We start from the raw sequence: 16731 nt of genomic DNA on the forward strand, positions 1-16731 counted from the left end.
GTCCAACAACGGTGGGAAGAAGCTTTTTGCTTGTGTCACCCATTCCTGAGCCACCTCCCAGCCAAGGCAATCAATTCCTCGTGAGCAAGCTCAGCTGAGTCACTGCGTGCCCTGGGGTTGCACAACCGGAGTTCCCTGTTTGTGGAGCCTTGCAGGAGCCAGAGTTCCCTGTTCGCAGGGATTTGCAGGGAGATGCAAGGGAGGAGGATGCTGCAGGATCTAAAAGGGACCTTCAGCATCAGCAAGGGAGCATCAGCAGCATAAGGCAAAAGGGGTGCACAAGGGTTGCAGGACACCGAGAGTCCCTCAGTTTCTACCTGCCTTGCTGCATGGATGGAAATCCAAGCTCCGTGATGGATTTAGCTCTTCTGCTGCCTCCTGCTCAGCTGTTTTTGGGTTAGATACAGACCAGACCTGCAAAGGCGGAAAGAGCAGAGCTGCAAAGCCAGGCTCTGCCCTCAGAACAACCCTTCCCACCTCTTCTCTGGGGCTGGGGGACTATCCCTGTGGCATTGTGGTGCTTTACTCATCTCCCACTCACAACAGCAGCATGCAGCCCCCTTGCCTGGCCAGCAGACAGGAGACAATCTCTTGCTCAATGCAGGCAGCAAAGCTCATTTCCTGTCTGGGCAGAAGAATCTGGTCAACAACCCCCACTGACACTGGACAAGCCCAAATTCCCTAGAATTAGCCAACAGCCAGTCCAAGGCATGTTTCAGTGGGTTCTTAAAGCCATGTGCTCCAGCAGTAGCTCTGGCAGATGTTGAAAGCTAGAGAGCAAGGATTTAAACTCAGTATATCCCAGCTCCCATGGAGAAACAAGAATTACATCGGTGTCCAAACCTTCCAGAAAGGATTTATTAGGCAGGGTTATGGCTTTATAAAATCCTACTTACCAGGTGCCCAGGGCAGGTTATTTATCTTGGCAGCTCATCCAGCTGTAATAACCATTATTATCCCCACCAAAACCTAACTAATGAGTCGTGGCAGACAGGCTGCTGCTGTGAGTGCAAGTCAGGGGCAAAATCTACAGAAGCAATAAGACACTGTTAGGGATGCAGGTACAACTCACGTTCAAATCAATGAGGTACCTCCAATGCACCTACTAAAATCACTGAGACACTGGTTTTCTGTTTTTCAGATTAAAAACACATATATGTTGTCTAAAACGACAAGAGAGACCAATCTAGGCCAGCTAATTCTCAATTTAAAGCGATAAATGCTGATACACACCCTTAAAAGTAGTGTCTGTTGGGCCAAAAATGCAGGTTTGTTTCATTGATTCTATTAATTCCATTTATTTCATTTATTCCCCAAATGCCTCATGTTGGGTCACCTGCAACATTTTGCAGATGAGGTGGTTCAATGCACCATCACAAGACAGGTGGGAAGAGGAAAAACTGGCACTGAGAATGGCAGAGGTGACTTTTGAGATGAATTGTGATGCTCAAAGAGGGAGGTGAGTCCAGAACAGAAGATCTCCAACAGCAAATATTGTAGAGCTGTTTTGGTATCAAAGTTTTTAGTGTTTAAAAGTGGCTGATAAGGGTGTATTAGGAAAAATCGTTGACAGATATGCTTAGAAGAAGGTCTGGCATCCCAACTGGACAGTGGCAAGCTTTGGATTTAGGAAGAAGCATGCTTCTCTCCTATCCTAAGCCAAGCCAAACTATTTGCTTTATTAAGTAAATCTGTATTTCATACCCATGTCATAAGCAATAATGATTTTAAACCATGCAGCTAGAAAAAAAAAAATATACCTGCATTATTTAGGGCTCTTTCGGGGGGGGGGGGGGGGGGGGGGGAATGAATAGTATAGAAACCTTTCTTTCTTCAAGGTTGAGGTGTTGGTCCTCCAGCAGCTTCATTAGGAACTATTTGCTGCTTAATGTTGGAGCAGGGACACCATAAGTTAGTCAGCAGTGATTTAGCAAGCGATAAGAGAAGGTTGCCCAAGACCTCCTGTCTGTTTTCCTTATCTCATTCCTGTAGCAGTAGATTTTGCTCTGAAGGCTGAAGCTAACCATAGCCTGAGCAAACATCATTTATTTCTCTGACACACTAAAAAAAATCTCATAAAAGCAAATAAGGGGGGTTGCTTCATGGCCTGGTTTGGACACACAAGGGATTTACAAGCTCCCTGGAGAGCATCTCTAATGGGGAAATTCTCCTGGTTGCATTCAGCTTCATATATAAAACCAACTAAGCTCAACAACTGGCATGTTTTCAGCCCAAATCAAGTGAAAAAGGGATGGCAACTTTGACACTTCTCCAAAGAGGGCAGAAAGGCCAGTAGTCTGTGCAAAGCTTTAGCTCGTACTTCCAGTCCTTGAAAAAGCTGCTAAGTATCCATGGAAAAATGGGCAGCTGCTCCCATCCTGGACAATGGCACAGCCTGAAGGATGGGCTCCATGATGTCCCATGACAAGACAAACTAAAAGGTGTTTATAGGATAACACAAGTTTTAAATTGCTAATGTGCAACTTCTAGCCAAAAACTGTCTGGAAATACGGAGGTATTGGGAATAAAGAGATAACTGCTGCAAGTTACCGGGAAAAATAAGCAGTAGTGATGTCCTGACTCCAGCTCCTTGGGATCACATGCCATGTCAGCCCCCAAAACTGCTGAGCCCAACTGTACGAAGGGCAGGACACAAATCAGGTTCATTTCCATGTGTTCTATGTCAACAAAACCTCAGAGGGAGCACGGAAAACTGCAGAATCAGAGCACTGAGCAGAGTGAAGGAGTCCTGTGTGAGTCAGAGGGAGGTTAGGCAGGTTACAAGTGATTTATTCACTTTTATTGTTATTATTATTTTAATAGCCAAAGCATAAATAAAAACATAGTGAAGTGCTTTGCTCTCTGCTGGTTAAAAATTATATGTAAAAGCAATCAGTGGTCCAAAGGCCTTTCCACACAGTGCATCAAAGCATAAATAAGCACAGAAACATCTCCAATTCTGCTGCATAAACACTGGGGCATACAGTCAAGTGTATTATTTTACTGGGTTTTTTTTTCATCGCTTCACTAGGAAGCCTTCTAAACAAACAAAAAAAAAAAACACAACAGTATTTAAAATGTGAATGTGACCAAAGAAATGATTGGCTATAAATGGCAGCGTGGGAAAAAAAAATATATATATTCTCTCATTTTCTAGAGAAAATATATAACAAAGGTTCCAAAAAGTTGAATGCAAATACTAAAACTTATGTAAAAATATATACACAATGCTCATGAAGACCTAACAGAGAGAGGGATCTGACCAGATGCCAAGGGATGCATTTGTTACCTTGCAGAAATGCTCTCAGATGGCCAAAGAGTTTGGAGCAGCCTTGCCCAGTCACTGCAGGCAAAGCTGGTAAGAAATGAGCATTAATCATCTGCTTCTGTTCCATCCTGTTTGGCATCTGCTTGCATCCTGCCATGAAGCCTAAGCTCCTGTAAGACTTCTAAAGCTTCCTGAAAGTCTAGAGAAGCCAGTCAGTAGCATTGCATCAGTCTGGTCCCTTCTGCCCCATCTCTGCAGCACCACAGACCATCCCTGCCACCCTCTGCTCCTAAGGGGGCCTCAGGGTTCACCTTTTCTTTATCCAGAATAATTCCCAGGTGATTCCCATTGCCAAGCTTTGATTTTCTACACCAGCTGCTGGGTGTCAGTAGACTTTTGGTTGCTGATTAGTTATTATTTTGTTCTAGGCTAAATGTTCTGTCCATTTCTGAGGGTGATGGGGAATACGTTATATGTGTGTGTGTGTATGTATGTATGTATGCAAGCATGCATGCATGTATGTATGCGTATGTGTGTATTTTATCCCCACCTTTTTCCAGAGAGGAGTGAGAAAATAAATAAAAAAATATATATTGTCTTTCTCAATGAAGAAAAGCTTTAGCATCACGCTGGTTTAGAGCAGGGCTTGAAACTAGCTCTGAAATTGACTTTTCTGCACTGTTCATACTTCTGAATATCAGTCAAAATTAGGGGAAAAAATTAAGTCAGCACAGTAACAGTACAGTAACACAGAAAAAAAACTGCTGGACTTCCAGGGAAAAAAATTAAAAGGACGCTGGCAGGCTGGAGAGAGGATGGGCAGGGAACAGAGCAGCTTCCAGTGCTTAAAGGGCTGACAAGAAAGTGGCTTTCGACAAGGGCCTGTAGAGACAGGACAAGAGGGAATGGCTTTAAAGTGACAGAGGGGAGACTGAGATGAGATCTTAGGAAGCTCTTCCCTGTGAGTGTGGTGAGGCCCTGGCACAGGTTGCCCAGAGAAGCTGCGGCTGCCCCACCTCTGGCAATGTTCAGGGCCAGCGTGGATGGGGCTTGGAGCAACCTGGTCTAGTGGAAGGTGTCCCTGCCTGTGGTAGCTGACTGGGACTGGATGAGCTTTAAGGTCCCTTCCAACCCAAACCACTCTATGGCTCTATACAAACTAAGCACAGCACGACTCAATCTCAGCGCGCTACCCGCAAGCGGGGCGGGCCCTGGGCCGGATGTCGTCACGCCGGGGGCGGGCCGGGCAGGGGTGACTCAGCCGCTGTAAACTGCCCCTTCCGCGGCCGCCGGGAGTGCGGGGTCGGTCGGGAGCTGCGGAGCGGTGAGTGCGAAGGGGGCGGGCCGCGACGGACGTAAGGGACGCGGTGCGGTGAGGGCACAGCAGCGGGGCAGAGGCAGGGCAGGTGAGGTGATGGGATGGGATGGTGATGGGTGCTGCGTGGCACGGCTGGGGCAGGGGGACACGGGTGGGTGCGTTGGGATGGGGCACCCCTTGCGCTGCCGCCGCGGGGAGCAGCGGGGGACCCAGCCCTGGGCCCGCCGGGTGCTGCGGAACACTCATTGAGCAGCAGCGGTGTCTTCCAGCTGCGTTTGGGGGTATTCTGGGCGGTGGTGGATGCAGGAAGGATGCTCTGCGGCTCAGAGGTGAGGTTTGTTGCAGGGAAAGTGCTATTAACCCGCAGTGCGTCTCAAAGGCAACTATACCTTCCCTCCCTACCTCCCACGGAAGGAGAGAGGAAGCCGTGTTTATATAATGCAGATGGGAAGGAAAACAAACCAGCTCTGCTTGTCTGCTGAAGGAGGTCGGTTTGGCATCAGCTGCAGTGCTTGTGGGAAGATCCCGTGATGCGCGGCCGAGCTGGGGTCTGGCATCAGGACCATGGCTTGGAGATGGCGCCGAGTAAAAGCTGCCTTGATCTGCCTGGCACGCAGCCTGGCTGCCATCCGTATATAGCTGTCACCCATATACCGCACCAGCGGGTCTGCGCTGCGGGCGTGATGCAGCAAAGATCGCTTCCTTTCACCCGTTTACCTAGAGGTTGCAAAGTTGAAGGTTACAGAAGAGGGCAAGGAATTTCAGTAGAGCAGGGTGTCTGCTGGGGGCTTGTGCAAGACTCTGGTTTGTGGAGTGGTCTGTGAGAAGAGGGGAAAAAAAATCAGTGCAGCTCCACCGGAGAGGAATCTTGCACTGTGTGTGAATGGAAGCTGTAGAGGCAAGCACTGCAGGTTGTCTCAAGATGTATTTATTTTGCCAGATATCAGACTTCTGGTAAAGATTTAGCTTTCCTGGGAAGGAATGGGTGTGGGGAAGAGAGGATTGGGTGTGGGGAAGAGTTCCTCATGCTTTTTTATTTAATTATTTTTAAGAAAAATATTCAAGCTTCGATAATTCAGTAATAACTGTAATGTAGTCACCAGGCCATGAGTTTGGTGCTCCCAGACTGAGCAAGCTAAGCTGGACTGCACTGTTTATATACTTGCTTTATTGTGGCTTAGGGTCATGCACAATCGTGGGCAGCTAGAACAAAGGACAAAGCTCAGCCTGGGTGAGGAGGACACATGACTTGGGTTTTGCTGAGCACCTTCACCTTGGAGGGGTGGGGGTGTTGTAACTGTGGTCATGGGACAGCTCTTATCTTCCCCTGACCCTTACAAAAGGGTATGTGGATGCCTCTGTCTGTGCCTGGAGGGGTTTAGCCCAGACAGTGGAGGAGCTGAGAAGTGCTTCAGGGCTGTTATCTCTTGGCCTGACCTGCCTGAACAGAATCAGGTGAGCTGGGCTTTCAATAGCCTGGTTTGGGTTTTTTGGGTGGTTGTTTATTTCTTGACTATGCTCAGTTAAATGGGACTTGGGGGTTTGGAGTTCTGGGTGATATCCTGCAACCTTTGTGGTGGGAATCTGCAGCAATAAACTGCAGAGGGATTTCTTATAGCAGGCACTGCTCATCTCCCCTGGCTGCTAGGCGGAGGCTGTGGTACCCTACTGATAACATGGTCCATACAGCTGGATCTCTATCCCTGGGAAAGCAGGTGGGAGCAGTCTCCAGCTCTGAGATCTGCTGCTCAGGATGGATGGAGAGGACACGTGGGTGATGTCAGCTCCTTCCCTGTGCCCTGTCTATTTGCAGTTGCAAGTAGCATAGCAGGGCTGTGATGCAGCACCAGCTGCAGCATCTCGCTTCTCAGGCTCCTCTCCCTCACACACTGCAGCCACCCCGACCAGCTTATGCTGGAAAGCCTTCAGCCTCTGTGCTTCCTCCTCAGTGGCTCGCACAGGGGTGTCTCAAGGGCTGCTCTCAGGTGGCCCAAATCTCCCCTTTTTAAGCAGTGTCTGAAGTGCAAGGGCGCTGATCAGGGTGTGGTGTGCTGGTGGGCAGAGCTTCCAGCAGTTATTTCCTGCTGCATCTTTCAAGAAACTGAAGGCAATTTGAGTCCCAAATCCCAGGTATTTTGGGTCCCAAAGCAGAGGTTTTGTTCTCGGCTCCAAGGTCTGCAACCCCAGAGGAGATGGGGGAGCCTGGGGAGGCTGTTGGCAAGCCTCAAACATCCTCCTCCCACCTGGAGAGTTTGGGGCGAACCTGCTGTGTCTTAAGACATCCAACAGCCAAGCTTTGCTTCTGTTTTCAAGCTATGGTGGAATGTGACCTGTGGAGACAGCTTGAACAGGGTTATCCTTACGCTGCAAGGCACCTGCAAGAGACTGGGGGGTGCAAAGGGAAGGAGGTTGCTGGAGAAGCTCCCCTGGCCTGTTCAGTGCTCAGGCTTAAGAGCAAATTTCTTTTTGCGAGCCTGGTTTTGGCGCTGCTCTCGTGTTGATATCTGAAACATCTGTGGGGAGGGAGGTGTGTGTGGAGGAGATAGCGGCGGCAAGGGAAGTACCCAGGCAGTAACGCTGCCGCGGGAAGTGTGTCACCGCTCGTATCTGCGGGAAGGGGTGGTTGGTGGGGCGGGCAGCAGCTCTCCTTGCTGTGTTGCTGCCGGGGCTGGTGACTTGCGGCTGGAGGAAGCTCGTCCTGCGGGTCCCGTGCCTGTGTGCTCCGTATTTATAGCTCTGCTGTACACAGGGCGCTTCTAAAGCGGGGGGCGGGGAGAAAGAATCACGAGATCGAGGATTTCCCTTTCGCTCTCCAAGCAGAGCTTGGGATATTCCGTGCCATCCAGCTGTGTCAGCTCCCTCCGAGGCCTCACAGCCATAGGAGACTTCATGGGTTCATGGAATGGTTTGGGTTGGAAGGGACCTTAAAGCTCATCCAGTTCCAACCCCTGCCATGGGCAGGGACACCTTCCACCAGACCAGGTTGCTCCAAGCCCCTGTGTCCACCCTGGCCTTGAACACTGCCAGGGATGGGGCAGCCACAGCTTCTCTGGGCACCCTGTGCCAGGGACTCACCACCCTCACAGGGAGCAACTTCTGCCTAAGATCTCATGTCAACCTCCCCTCTGTCAGGTTAAAGCCATTCCCCCTTGTCCTGTCCCTACAGGCCCTTGCCAAAAGCCCCTCTCCAGCTTTCTTGTCAGCTCTTTATGCACTGGAAGCTGCTCTAAGGTCTCCCCTTAAGGAGCCTTCTCTTCTCCAGGCTCAGCTCTCTCATGGCCCATAGGGAGGCTTCATGCCAGCAGGAGGTTTGGCAAGAGCCTTGTTTGCTGAAACAACCGAGTGGCTCCCAGCTATTCAGGTTGCACTGGGCTGTGTCACCGTGCTGCTGCTGGGTGCGCTGGCCACCGGCCATGCCGTGGGGCGGCTGCAGTGCAGCAGAGCCTGGAAGGCAATAGCTGTCCAAGGAGAAGCTGCTCTGGTATCACTTTCAGTCCAGTTTCGGGTGTCTGGAGCTCCAAGTCTGTGGCTGTGTGGCCCAGTAACCTGAGGATGTGAGATATCCCTTGTGCACCCATCAGGAGCTGTATTGATGTGGGAGGCTTTGCAGGGCGGGTTTGAGCATGCCAGGAAATTTACAAGCACCCTATTGAAAACACAAGTGTATTAGGTGGCTTCTGGCTTCGAAAACACTTCCCTTCTGTGCTACAGACAGTATAGAGTTGACTGCAGGAAGTGCAGCGGGTTTTGGGTTTGATTTGTTTTGGGTTTGTGCTGGGTTTTTGTTTTGTTTCCAAGGATTTTCCATTAGAAAAGGTGCTTCAGATGAGGTTGCTCACCTGTGGGCTTCCCATGGCCATGTTGAAGGCCACAAGGCAAACCCCACAGTAGCCTTAGGGATGAATATATATTTGTTTCTCTGACCGTAACCTCTTTCCTCCTGCATAAGCATGGTGAGGACACCAGCGAGACCCTTGTGTGTGAGAAACCTCTTAGCAAGGAAATAGAAACCCCTTCCAAGAGGTGAGATTGAGGGGCAGGAGAACCCATGTGCTGCTGAAACTCAGCCAGCATTTGGGCTGAGCATCCTGCTGGAAGCACAGAGTGGGGATAAAACCCAACAAATGGTGGAAGGAGGAGGGAGGGGGAGAGAAAGCAAGCCCCTTTATACAGTTAGCTGCAGTCGCCTGGGCTTGTCGCTGGCAGAAAGTAGGGCACTCCTGCTGGGTTCTCTTCTCTGGGAAGGCTAAACTTGGCTGTGAGTAGGTGGTGGCAGCCTGCATAGAAAATACTTGTGCATCTCCCCATCCCTGCCAGCTCTGTGGCCACAGGACTGGAGTGCTACTGCCAAGAGCTGCATGTCCGGCTGCTCCGGTGTATTTGCCCAGGAGGGCTTAAACCCAGGCCTGTAAAGGTGATCACATGTTGAGCTCCCTGAGATGAGTAGGAATTAAAGCTTAAATATCCCTGCTGCTCAGGCTACTGTGGAGGGTCAGAGGCATTGGGTTGGAGCTCATTGGGGTGGATGTGGGGTTGGTGGAAGGGGAGCTGCGAGGTTCTGGAGCAGGGTGCCCTGGTGTGTTTGCAGGGATTCAGCAGCTCATGGCCAGAGTGTGTGTCCAAGTCAGGTGGGGATGTGGAATGAGTGGTGGTTGCTGGTGTTGGGGCTGTAAGGGAGAAGCTCCTGTGTGAACCCTGCTTACTTCAGCTGAATAACTGATATCTCTCAATAGGGGGTTAAATTGGAGTTGCACAATTTAATGTGAGTTAGGTTAAAGGAGGCAGGAGAGCAGAGAATCCACCAGACCCTGGAGCATCTTTGTACTGGGTGGTCCCTGTGGTTCGGAGTGGGAGGTTGTGTTCCACTGCTGCTGTGCTCCTGGATTTCCCCTGCATCTCTGTTCCCCAAATCAGAGACTTTCCTGGTGCCTTTTGCCAAGGGAAGCAGCTTCACAGCCTCCCTTACAAAAAAACCCAGTGGGAGGGGAGCACAGGCAGCTCTGTTGCTTGCGGACATGGGCAGGTGGTCACTACCCCAGGGCTGTAACCCCCATCAGGGTCCCCAGGGCAATGGGCTGGCCAGTGTGAGGCCATAGAGTCCAAAAATGTGATTTGGAGTGATATCCTCAAAGGAAAGAAGGGCAGGCACTAGGGCAGGGGCTAGCAAATCCCTGAGGCTGCAGTTTGTGGGGGTGGGGTATCACTTATTCCTTCTAGTCCTTATTCTCCATTTTTGTGGAAGTAAACACAGCCTGTAATACCCTCCAAATCCCTTGGGTCTGCTTCAAAAGATATTTTCCTGCTGCTCCTAATCCTGCAGTGGTCAACAAACAGGGTTGCCTTGCCTGATTTCTTATGAGCTGCAGGAGGGGGGTGATTACTCTGCTCCTGCGTCTCTCCTGACCTTTGGGGTAAACCGGGATCGGGAGGGACTTTATGCAGCCACGTGTTTTATCCTGCCACGTGGTGCTGCGATGGTGCTTCTGCCAAGCCTTGGGTCCGAGCCCACCTTGGGAAGGTTTCCAGTGATGTCCAAATCTGGCTGCAGGTGGAGTGTCTCAGTCTGTAGCCAAGATGTGGCTGTCCGTGTCCATCCTGTGTGTCCTGGTCGCCTTCACCAATGCTCGCAGCATTCCTCACTACCTGCCTCTCTCCAGCGACTTGGTCAACCACATAAACAAGCTCAACACCACCTGGAAGGTGAGTACTGGCTTGGTGAGTACTTTTGGATGCATTGCTCAGCAGTCCCTTTGTGGGACCCGACAGCTGAGCTTTGGGAGTCTCATCGTGATGGTTGCTTCATAGCAGCTTGGTCCCAGTTGCCTTCTCTAGTGAGTTGATGCTGTCAGGGATTCCCATGGTGACAGTAACTGTGGGTCTTCTCCTCTGTGGAGCAGAGCACTGATGGATCTGTAGAGTAGGAGCAATGATAAGAGGAGGAAGGCTGGAAACAAGCAGCAAGTACTGGTGACCTGGCCAAACCCAGGTTGCAGTGGCTGAAGGCCAGGGCTGGACCTTAGCTTGCTGGTCATGATGCACTGATCAGGGAAGGGGCTGTGTTCTGTGTCTGGAGATAGCCTGGCTCTTAGCTTCTGGGCTGTTCAGCAAGTGTCAGACTGATTGGGTCTGAGGGAGACCCTGAGCACCAGGCTGGTCCCAGCACTGGTGGCTGTGAGGAGTTGTGTCCCATTTCTTTGTCTCTTCCAGGCAGGGCACAACTTCCACAACACTGACATGAGCTATGTGAAGAAGCTTTGTGGCACCTTCCTGGGTGGGCCCAAGCTCCCTGAGAGGTGAGTACTGGGAGAGGAAGATGAGCATCATGTAAAAGCTGGTGTGGATGCTCCTGGTGCATCTGGGATGCGCAAGGGTCTCCTGGGTGCAGCTTAGTGGGCATCATGCATGGAATTAAACACAGCAGCATGTGGAAGGGGATGGGAACATCCATCCTCTGTTCTGTTAGATACTTGACCAATCATACTCCTTGAAACTTAAAATACTGGAGGAGATGCTGACCTGGTCTGAGGACTTCAGAAGTATCTATGCTCCTTCACTAAGCAAACAAGAGCCCTTGTCCTCCAGGTCACCTTCGAGGAGGCTGGGGAGTCCTGTGCAACCGGTCCTGTTCCACTGGTGTTCCTGTAACAGCGCTTGTCTCTTCTCACTTCCAGGGTGGATTTTGCTGCAGACATGGAGCTGCCTGATACCTTTGACTCACGGACACAGTGGCCTAACTGCCCTACCATCAGTGAAATAAGAGACCAGGGGTCTTGTGGCTCTTGCTGGGTAAGTGCATGGGCAGTTTGAAGTCACATTGGTATAGAGTTTGCTGGACAAAAAGGATGCCATTCAGTTTGCTACCAAACTGCATAAATGGGGAGATGCTGGGGGCATCCTGCAGTATTTGAGCTTCTCGATGGGCTTATGCTAGCCAGGCTTGTGCTTGCTGCACTCATTCCCAGAAGGCTGCCTGGTTTCATTCCCACGTCCAGCTCTAATGGTCTTCCCTTGGGTTTCTGGGGGCTGCCCACAGGCTTTTGGCGCTGTAGAAGCGATTTCAGACAGGATCTGTGTTCACACGAACGCCAAGGTGAGCGTGGAGGTCTCGGCGGAGGACTTGCTGTCGTGCTGCGGCTTCGAGTGTGGCATGGGGTGAGCTGCTCTTGGTTCTTGTGCACTGAAAAGGTGGGTGGAAGGAGCAGGGGCACAACCTGGAGATGCTGATCATTTCAGCCCTGTCTTCCTGACAGGCTGGATGGGGCTTGGAGCAACCTGGTCTAGTGAAAGCTGTCCCTGCCTGTGGCAGGGGTTTGGAACTGGATGAACTTTAAGGTCCCTTCCAACCCAAACTATCCTGTGATTCCTGGTCTCCCGATGAGCAGGCAGCCTCACTAATAGTTTATGCTGTAGATACTGGAGTTAGGTCAGAACATAAAGGTGATTGCATGGACTGAAAGTCTGTCTGGTGCATATCCTTCCCCCCAGCAGCAGTGCATAATGATGGCTGGTGGTGGGAGGGCAAGCACATAACAGTGCTTTCCTATACAGAGTTGTCAGCTGCCTAATCCAAATGAAGGATCTTTTAATAGCCCCAAGTCTTGGTGTTCAGGCACAAGCCTTTTGCAGTTGTAGAGAGCAGAGTGGGGAGTTGGGTCTCCAAACTGTGTAGCCTCTGCTTGCTCCTGGCAGCAATGGCTGATCCAAGGATGTGCTAAGGGGGCACACTGCTTTGGGGTTTGGAGGCATGGGTGCTCTTAGCTGCTCCTTGTCCTAACGCTTTGGTGTGTTGAAGCCTGGAAACTCTGGGGAAGGCAGGGACTCAACGTGCTGAAAGCTTCCCTTCAGCCGCCTCAATTTTCCACCTCAAAATCAGTGGCTCAATTTACCCCAAAGGGGATGTCTCTGAGCAGGCTGGAGCTGGAACTACTGCTCTTTCTCCAGGTGCAATGGTGGTTACCCTGCTGGCGCGTGGAGGTACTGGACAGAAAGGGGCCTGGTGTCTGGAGGTCTCTACAATTCTCATGTGGGTAAGTCCTGGCAGATACCCTTGTGACAGCAAAGAGGAGCACCTCTGCTTGGTGTTCTGTTACAGGTTCATGTCCTTCACAGTGCCTCTCTTCTGGTCTCTGTTGTTGTGGATGCTCCCTTCTTCAGGTCTGGGCTCAAATACCTCCGTTATCCCAGATGGCTGCTCCTTTCTCCATCTATGGCTCCTTCTGGTCACCCCTGGGACAAGGGTTTATGAGCAGCACCTAGTGGCAGGAGGGGCATCCGGGAAAGGAGCACAGTAGCCGGACTTAACAACCCTGCAAGGCTTCTGCTGCCACCCCTGACAATGTTCAAGGCCAGGCTGGATGGGGCTTGGAGCAATCTGCTCTCGTGAAAGGTGTTTCTGCTTATGGCAGGGGGTTGGAAGTGTATCTTAAGGTCCTTTCCAACCCAAATCAGTCTGTGATTCTATGACCCTATAGCCATGAGTTGGTTCATGTTCCCATCTTTTCCATTGCATTGTCAAGGGGGGAGGTGCTGGGAAGCAGGTCCAGAGGGAAACCCATTGCTAAGGCAGGGGTTGCCTGTCTGGCAGTGGCAGACCTACTCTTGCTCACACGCCAATGATATCTGTGGGATTTCTGGGTCAGAAAGGTCCTATCTTTTCATGGGTAATCCGGTGCCTTCTCCAGCATGGCTTTTGGACAGGGGTGCTCAGGGACAGCCAATTCATTGCTCTCTCTCCTCCACAGGCTGCCGTCCCTACTCCATCCCACCCTGTGAGCACCATGTCAATGGCTCCCGGCCACCCTGTACCGGGGAGGGAGGAGAAACCCCAAGGTGCAGCCGGCACTGCGAGCCTGGATACTCACCCTCGTACAAGGAGGACAAGCACTACGGTAAGGGGGGTGGCCTCCAGCACTGCTCGATGAATAGCAGCTCCAGAGCTGTTCTCAATGGGGCTGGCAGGGTTGGACCTCTTCCTAAGCTGGTTTATGGTGGTTATTCTCTGTGCCCTCAGTGATGGGCAGTCCTGCAGCAAACATAAGCCTGGCAGATGCACAGTTTGTATTTGCTGAGGCGCAACTGAGACAGGGGAACTGGTTTGTGTCCTTGTGGTGCACGTGCCTGGGTTGAAGATCATGGTGGGACTCTGGTATCAAAGCCACCTCCTTACTCTGTGGTGGTAGCAAATCCTATACATGTAATCTGGTTATGTAACCCTATACATAATCTGGTTGCTTCTTTGGGATTTGTCTTGGCTTTGAGTAATTTGGGTTGTTTTGGAAATGGGGAAGTACAAGGAGAAAACTTCCCACTGAAGCTGTCTGAAACAGGTCTTCAGGTCAAGAACAGGACTCAGGTTAAATCATTCCCTCTGGAAGAGGGATGGTTGGAGTGCACTGTTCCTGCGTTAGCCACTCCGTGGCTGTGTTAGTGCCTCTGGAGCAGTTGGGTTTGAATTCAGCCTTTAAGTGGAGAAGAGCTCTTGCAGGGCCATGCTGAGCAGTCTCTGTTCAGCCATGCCAAGATCTCTGCAGCCTGACAATGCCATACTAATGGTGGGACTTTCTTCCTCCCTAGGCATCACCTCCTATGGCGTCCCTCGCAGTGAGAAGGAAATAATGGCTGAAATCTACAAGAATGGCCCAGTGGAAGGAGCCTTTATTGTCTATGAAGACTTCCTGATGTACAAGTCTGGTGAGCATCAGCACTGGGGCTGTAGGGAGCCCTGTTCCCTACTACATCTATAGGGTCCATCCCTCTACTCACTTCTGAGAGGAGATCTCAAGCTTATAGTAGAGTATCTGGTGTTACAAGAATGTGGAAACAAGATACCATCTCCCTTATCCATTGGTTTATAGCAAGGGGAATAACTGGCTCAGGGAGGAAGCCCCAGTGGGGACCCCCCAGAATTGCACTAGGGTTTGGAACAACAGGGTTTTAGGGTAAAATCCTGACAGATGGCTCTCTTGATGTGGACTCCAGTTCCCTGTTATGAACTGCTTGGGATGTGCTGCCTTTGGGCCCCTTGCCCCTTGGCTCTGGGTGTCCTGTGCTGAGCTGATGCTGAGCATCAGTCCTTCCTTCAGACTCTACACTAAGCTCCAGGTTTGCTTTAACTTGGCAGAGGAGAAATTGAGATCTTAGGCAGAAGTTGTTCCCTGTGAGGGTGCTGAGGCCCTGGCACAGGTTGCCCAGAGGAGCTGTGGCTGCCCCATCCCGGGTAGTGTTCAAGGCCAGGCTGAATGGGACTTGGAGCAATCCGATCTAATGGGATGCATGCCTGGCTGTGGATGGTCTCTAAGGTCCCTTCCAGCCCAAACCATTCTGTGATGCCATGGTTTAACCAATCCCGCTTTCTTGGCCGGTCTGTGGGGTTTGCTGTCCAACATCTCACAAACTGTGGGCACTCTGAGGTGCAGCAGCACAGTGCCCATTGAGGTGTTGGTGTGTTTCCTTGCAGGGGTCTACCAGCACGTGTCTGGTGAGCAGGTTGGAGGCCACGCCATCCGGCTCCTGGGCTGGGGTGTGGATAACGGCACTCCTTACTGGCTGGCTGCTAACTCCTGGAACACCGACTGGGGCGATAACGGTGAGGCACCCTGGATGCTGCCCGGGGGAACCCCTTCCCTGTTCTTTGTGGTCCAATGGAGATGTTGACTTGGGCTGTTGGTTGCTTTCAGGCTTCTTCAAGATCCTCCGAGGAGAGGACCACTGCGGCATCGAGTCCGAGATTGTGGCCGGCGTCCCCAGGACAGAGCAGTACTGGAAGAGGATGTAACCTGATCAAACAACCCTGGGTCCCTGATGCTTTTAACTGATAGTGGTTTGGGTGCAGAGCCCCCCCTTCTAAGAGACTATAGTTGAGGTTACTTTATTAAAGCTTTTTATCTTTTTTTTTTTTTTAACTGTATGGTGGAGCTGGAGGTGGAACTGCTCTCCACCACCCCTCTGCTCCTGCTGGGCTGCAGCTATGGGACATTCCCTGCTCAAAGGACTGCTGAAGGGCTTGTTGGCCTCTTGTGCCATGATATTTGGTTAGCCTGGACCCCTTCCAGCCATATCTGTAGCTGGGAAGGTAGGAAGCAGTAGCTTTGTGCTGGGACTAGGGACTTGGTGGGGTGGTGGAAATGGACCCTGCTGGGAAGCCACAGCCAGGGGTGATTTGTACCCCCCCTGGCTGAGTTGTTCTGACTCTTGGTGCCCAAAATAAGCAGGGTATGTTAGCGTGTGCCTTGAACTGGTGAAACTTAGAGCTATTAATGATGATGTACTGATGAACTTGATATGGGGCTGGCTCTGGACGGAGCTGTGTTAAGGCCCCTTCCTGCCTGCAATAAGTCCTTTGTGCATTGCTTGCTCCATCCACTCGGCTGCTTTTTAAACCACTTGTTCCTCAGCTGTTTATCTGCTTTTTCTGCTGTAGTCTGGGGTTATTGGTCCTAAGGAAGGGCCTGGCTGGAGCTCCATGAGCCCTTGACCTAATATCCTGCAAGCATCTAGGAGCACGATGGAAGGAGCAAACCACTTCCTTGCAGCTTGATGTGTACAGCAGGGTCATGCCTCGGTAAGGTGCTGCATCCAACCCTGATGTGTTGCTTTGGGATGGCCTGTGATGAATGCTGAGCAGGGATGAGGGATGTTCCTCAGGTCTGCTGCAGGGAGCTCATGCAGATGCTTGGAGGATTCTTGCTAACTTGCACACAGTGGAAGCTTTTTTCTTTCCTTTTTGAGCCACAGGCATTAAGGAAGAAGAAAAAAATCCTTATTTTTATTACTGGGGGAGGTGTAATAGCTGTGTAGGAAGAATTGTGATTTGCTGACACTAATACAGTGAAAGAGAATTTCTTTTCATTTTAAAGCACAAAGTATATTGCTGAGGCTACATGTCTGAACACATGAAGCAGGCTCTCCCTTGCACTGTAAAATAGCCCCTTGCCTCTGCTGACTCACCAGTGAGACAGAGCTGTGGTGTATGTGATTGGAACAACTGTGCCAATAAATGATTTCTCCAGTGTCTTGTCTCATGGCTCTTGGTTGCTTCTGCTTGACCTTAAACCACCTCAGACTATACTCCTGTGCACTGTAGAAGCGATGTTGTCTTCATTCAAGTGAGGTCAGTGTCAGCCCTGTCTTCTGGCCATGCTGGTGA

The 16731-nt window shown here is 51.0% G+C and overlaps 1 protein-coding gene across 1 annotated transcript; it reads left to right on the plus strand.

The window, feature by feature from the left end:
- The first annotated feature begins 4546 nt into the window (after window positions 1-4546).
- Window positions 4547-16596, plus strand: CTSB (cathepsin B). The gene is made up of 10 exons (XM_061461047.1): window positions 4547-4592; window positions 10135-10286; window positions 10794-10879; window positions 11258-11372; window positions 11620-11738; window positions 12528-12613; window positions 13328-13474; window positions 14160-14276; window positions 15043-15171; window positions 15263-16596. The coding sequence occupies exons 2-10, from the start codon at window positions 10161-10163 to the stop codon at window positions 15358-15360; spliced, it is 1023 nt and encodes a 340-aa protein (XP_061317031.1). The 5' UTR covers window positions 4547-4592; window positions 10135-10160; the 3' UTR covers window positions 15361-16596.
- The last annotated feature ends 135 nt before the right edge of the window (window positions 16597-16731 follow it).

This window comes from Pezoporus flaviventris, unplaced genomic scaffold, assembly GCF_033815535.1.
Source record: "Pezoporus flaviventris isolate CSIRO_AGI_PZ_B2104156 unplaced genomic scaffold, CSIRO_AGI_Pfla_v1 ptg000031l, whole genome shotgun sequence".
Lineage (NCBI taxonomy): Eukaryota > Metazoa > Chordata > Aves > Psittaciformes > Psittacidae > Pezoporus > Pezoporus flaviventris.

Coding starts and splice junctions, on each gene's coding strand:
- CTSB (XM_061461047.1), top strand. CDS start 10,161: ATGTGGCTGTCCGTGTCCATCCTGTGTGTCCTGGTCGCCTTCACCAAT. Junction 10,287..10,793: donor AGCTCAACACCACCTGGAAG/GTGAGTACTGGC, acceptor TGTCTCTTCCAG/GCAGGGCACAACTTCCACAA. Junction 12,614..13,327: donor TCTCTACAATTCTCATGTGG/GTAAGTCCTGGC, acceptor TCTCCTCCACAG/GCTGCCGTCCCTACTCCATC.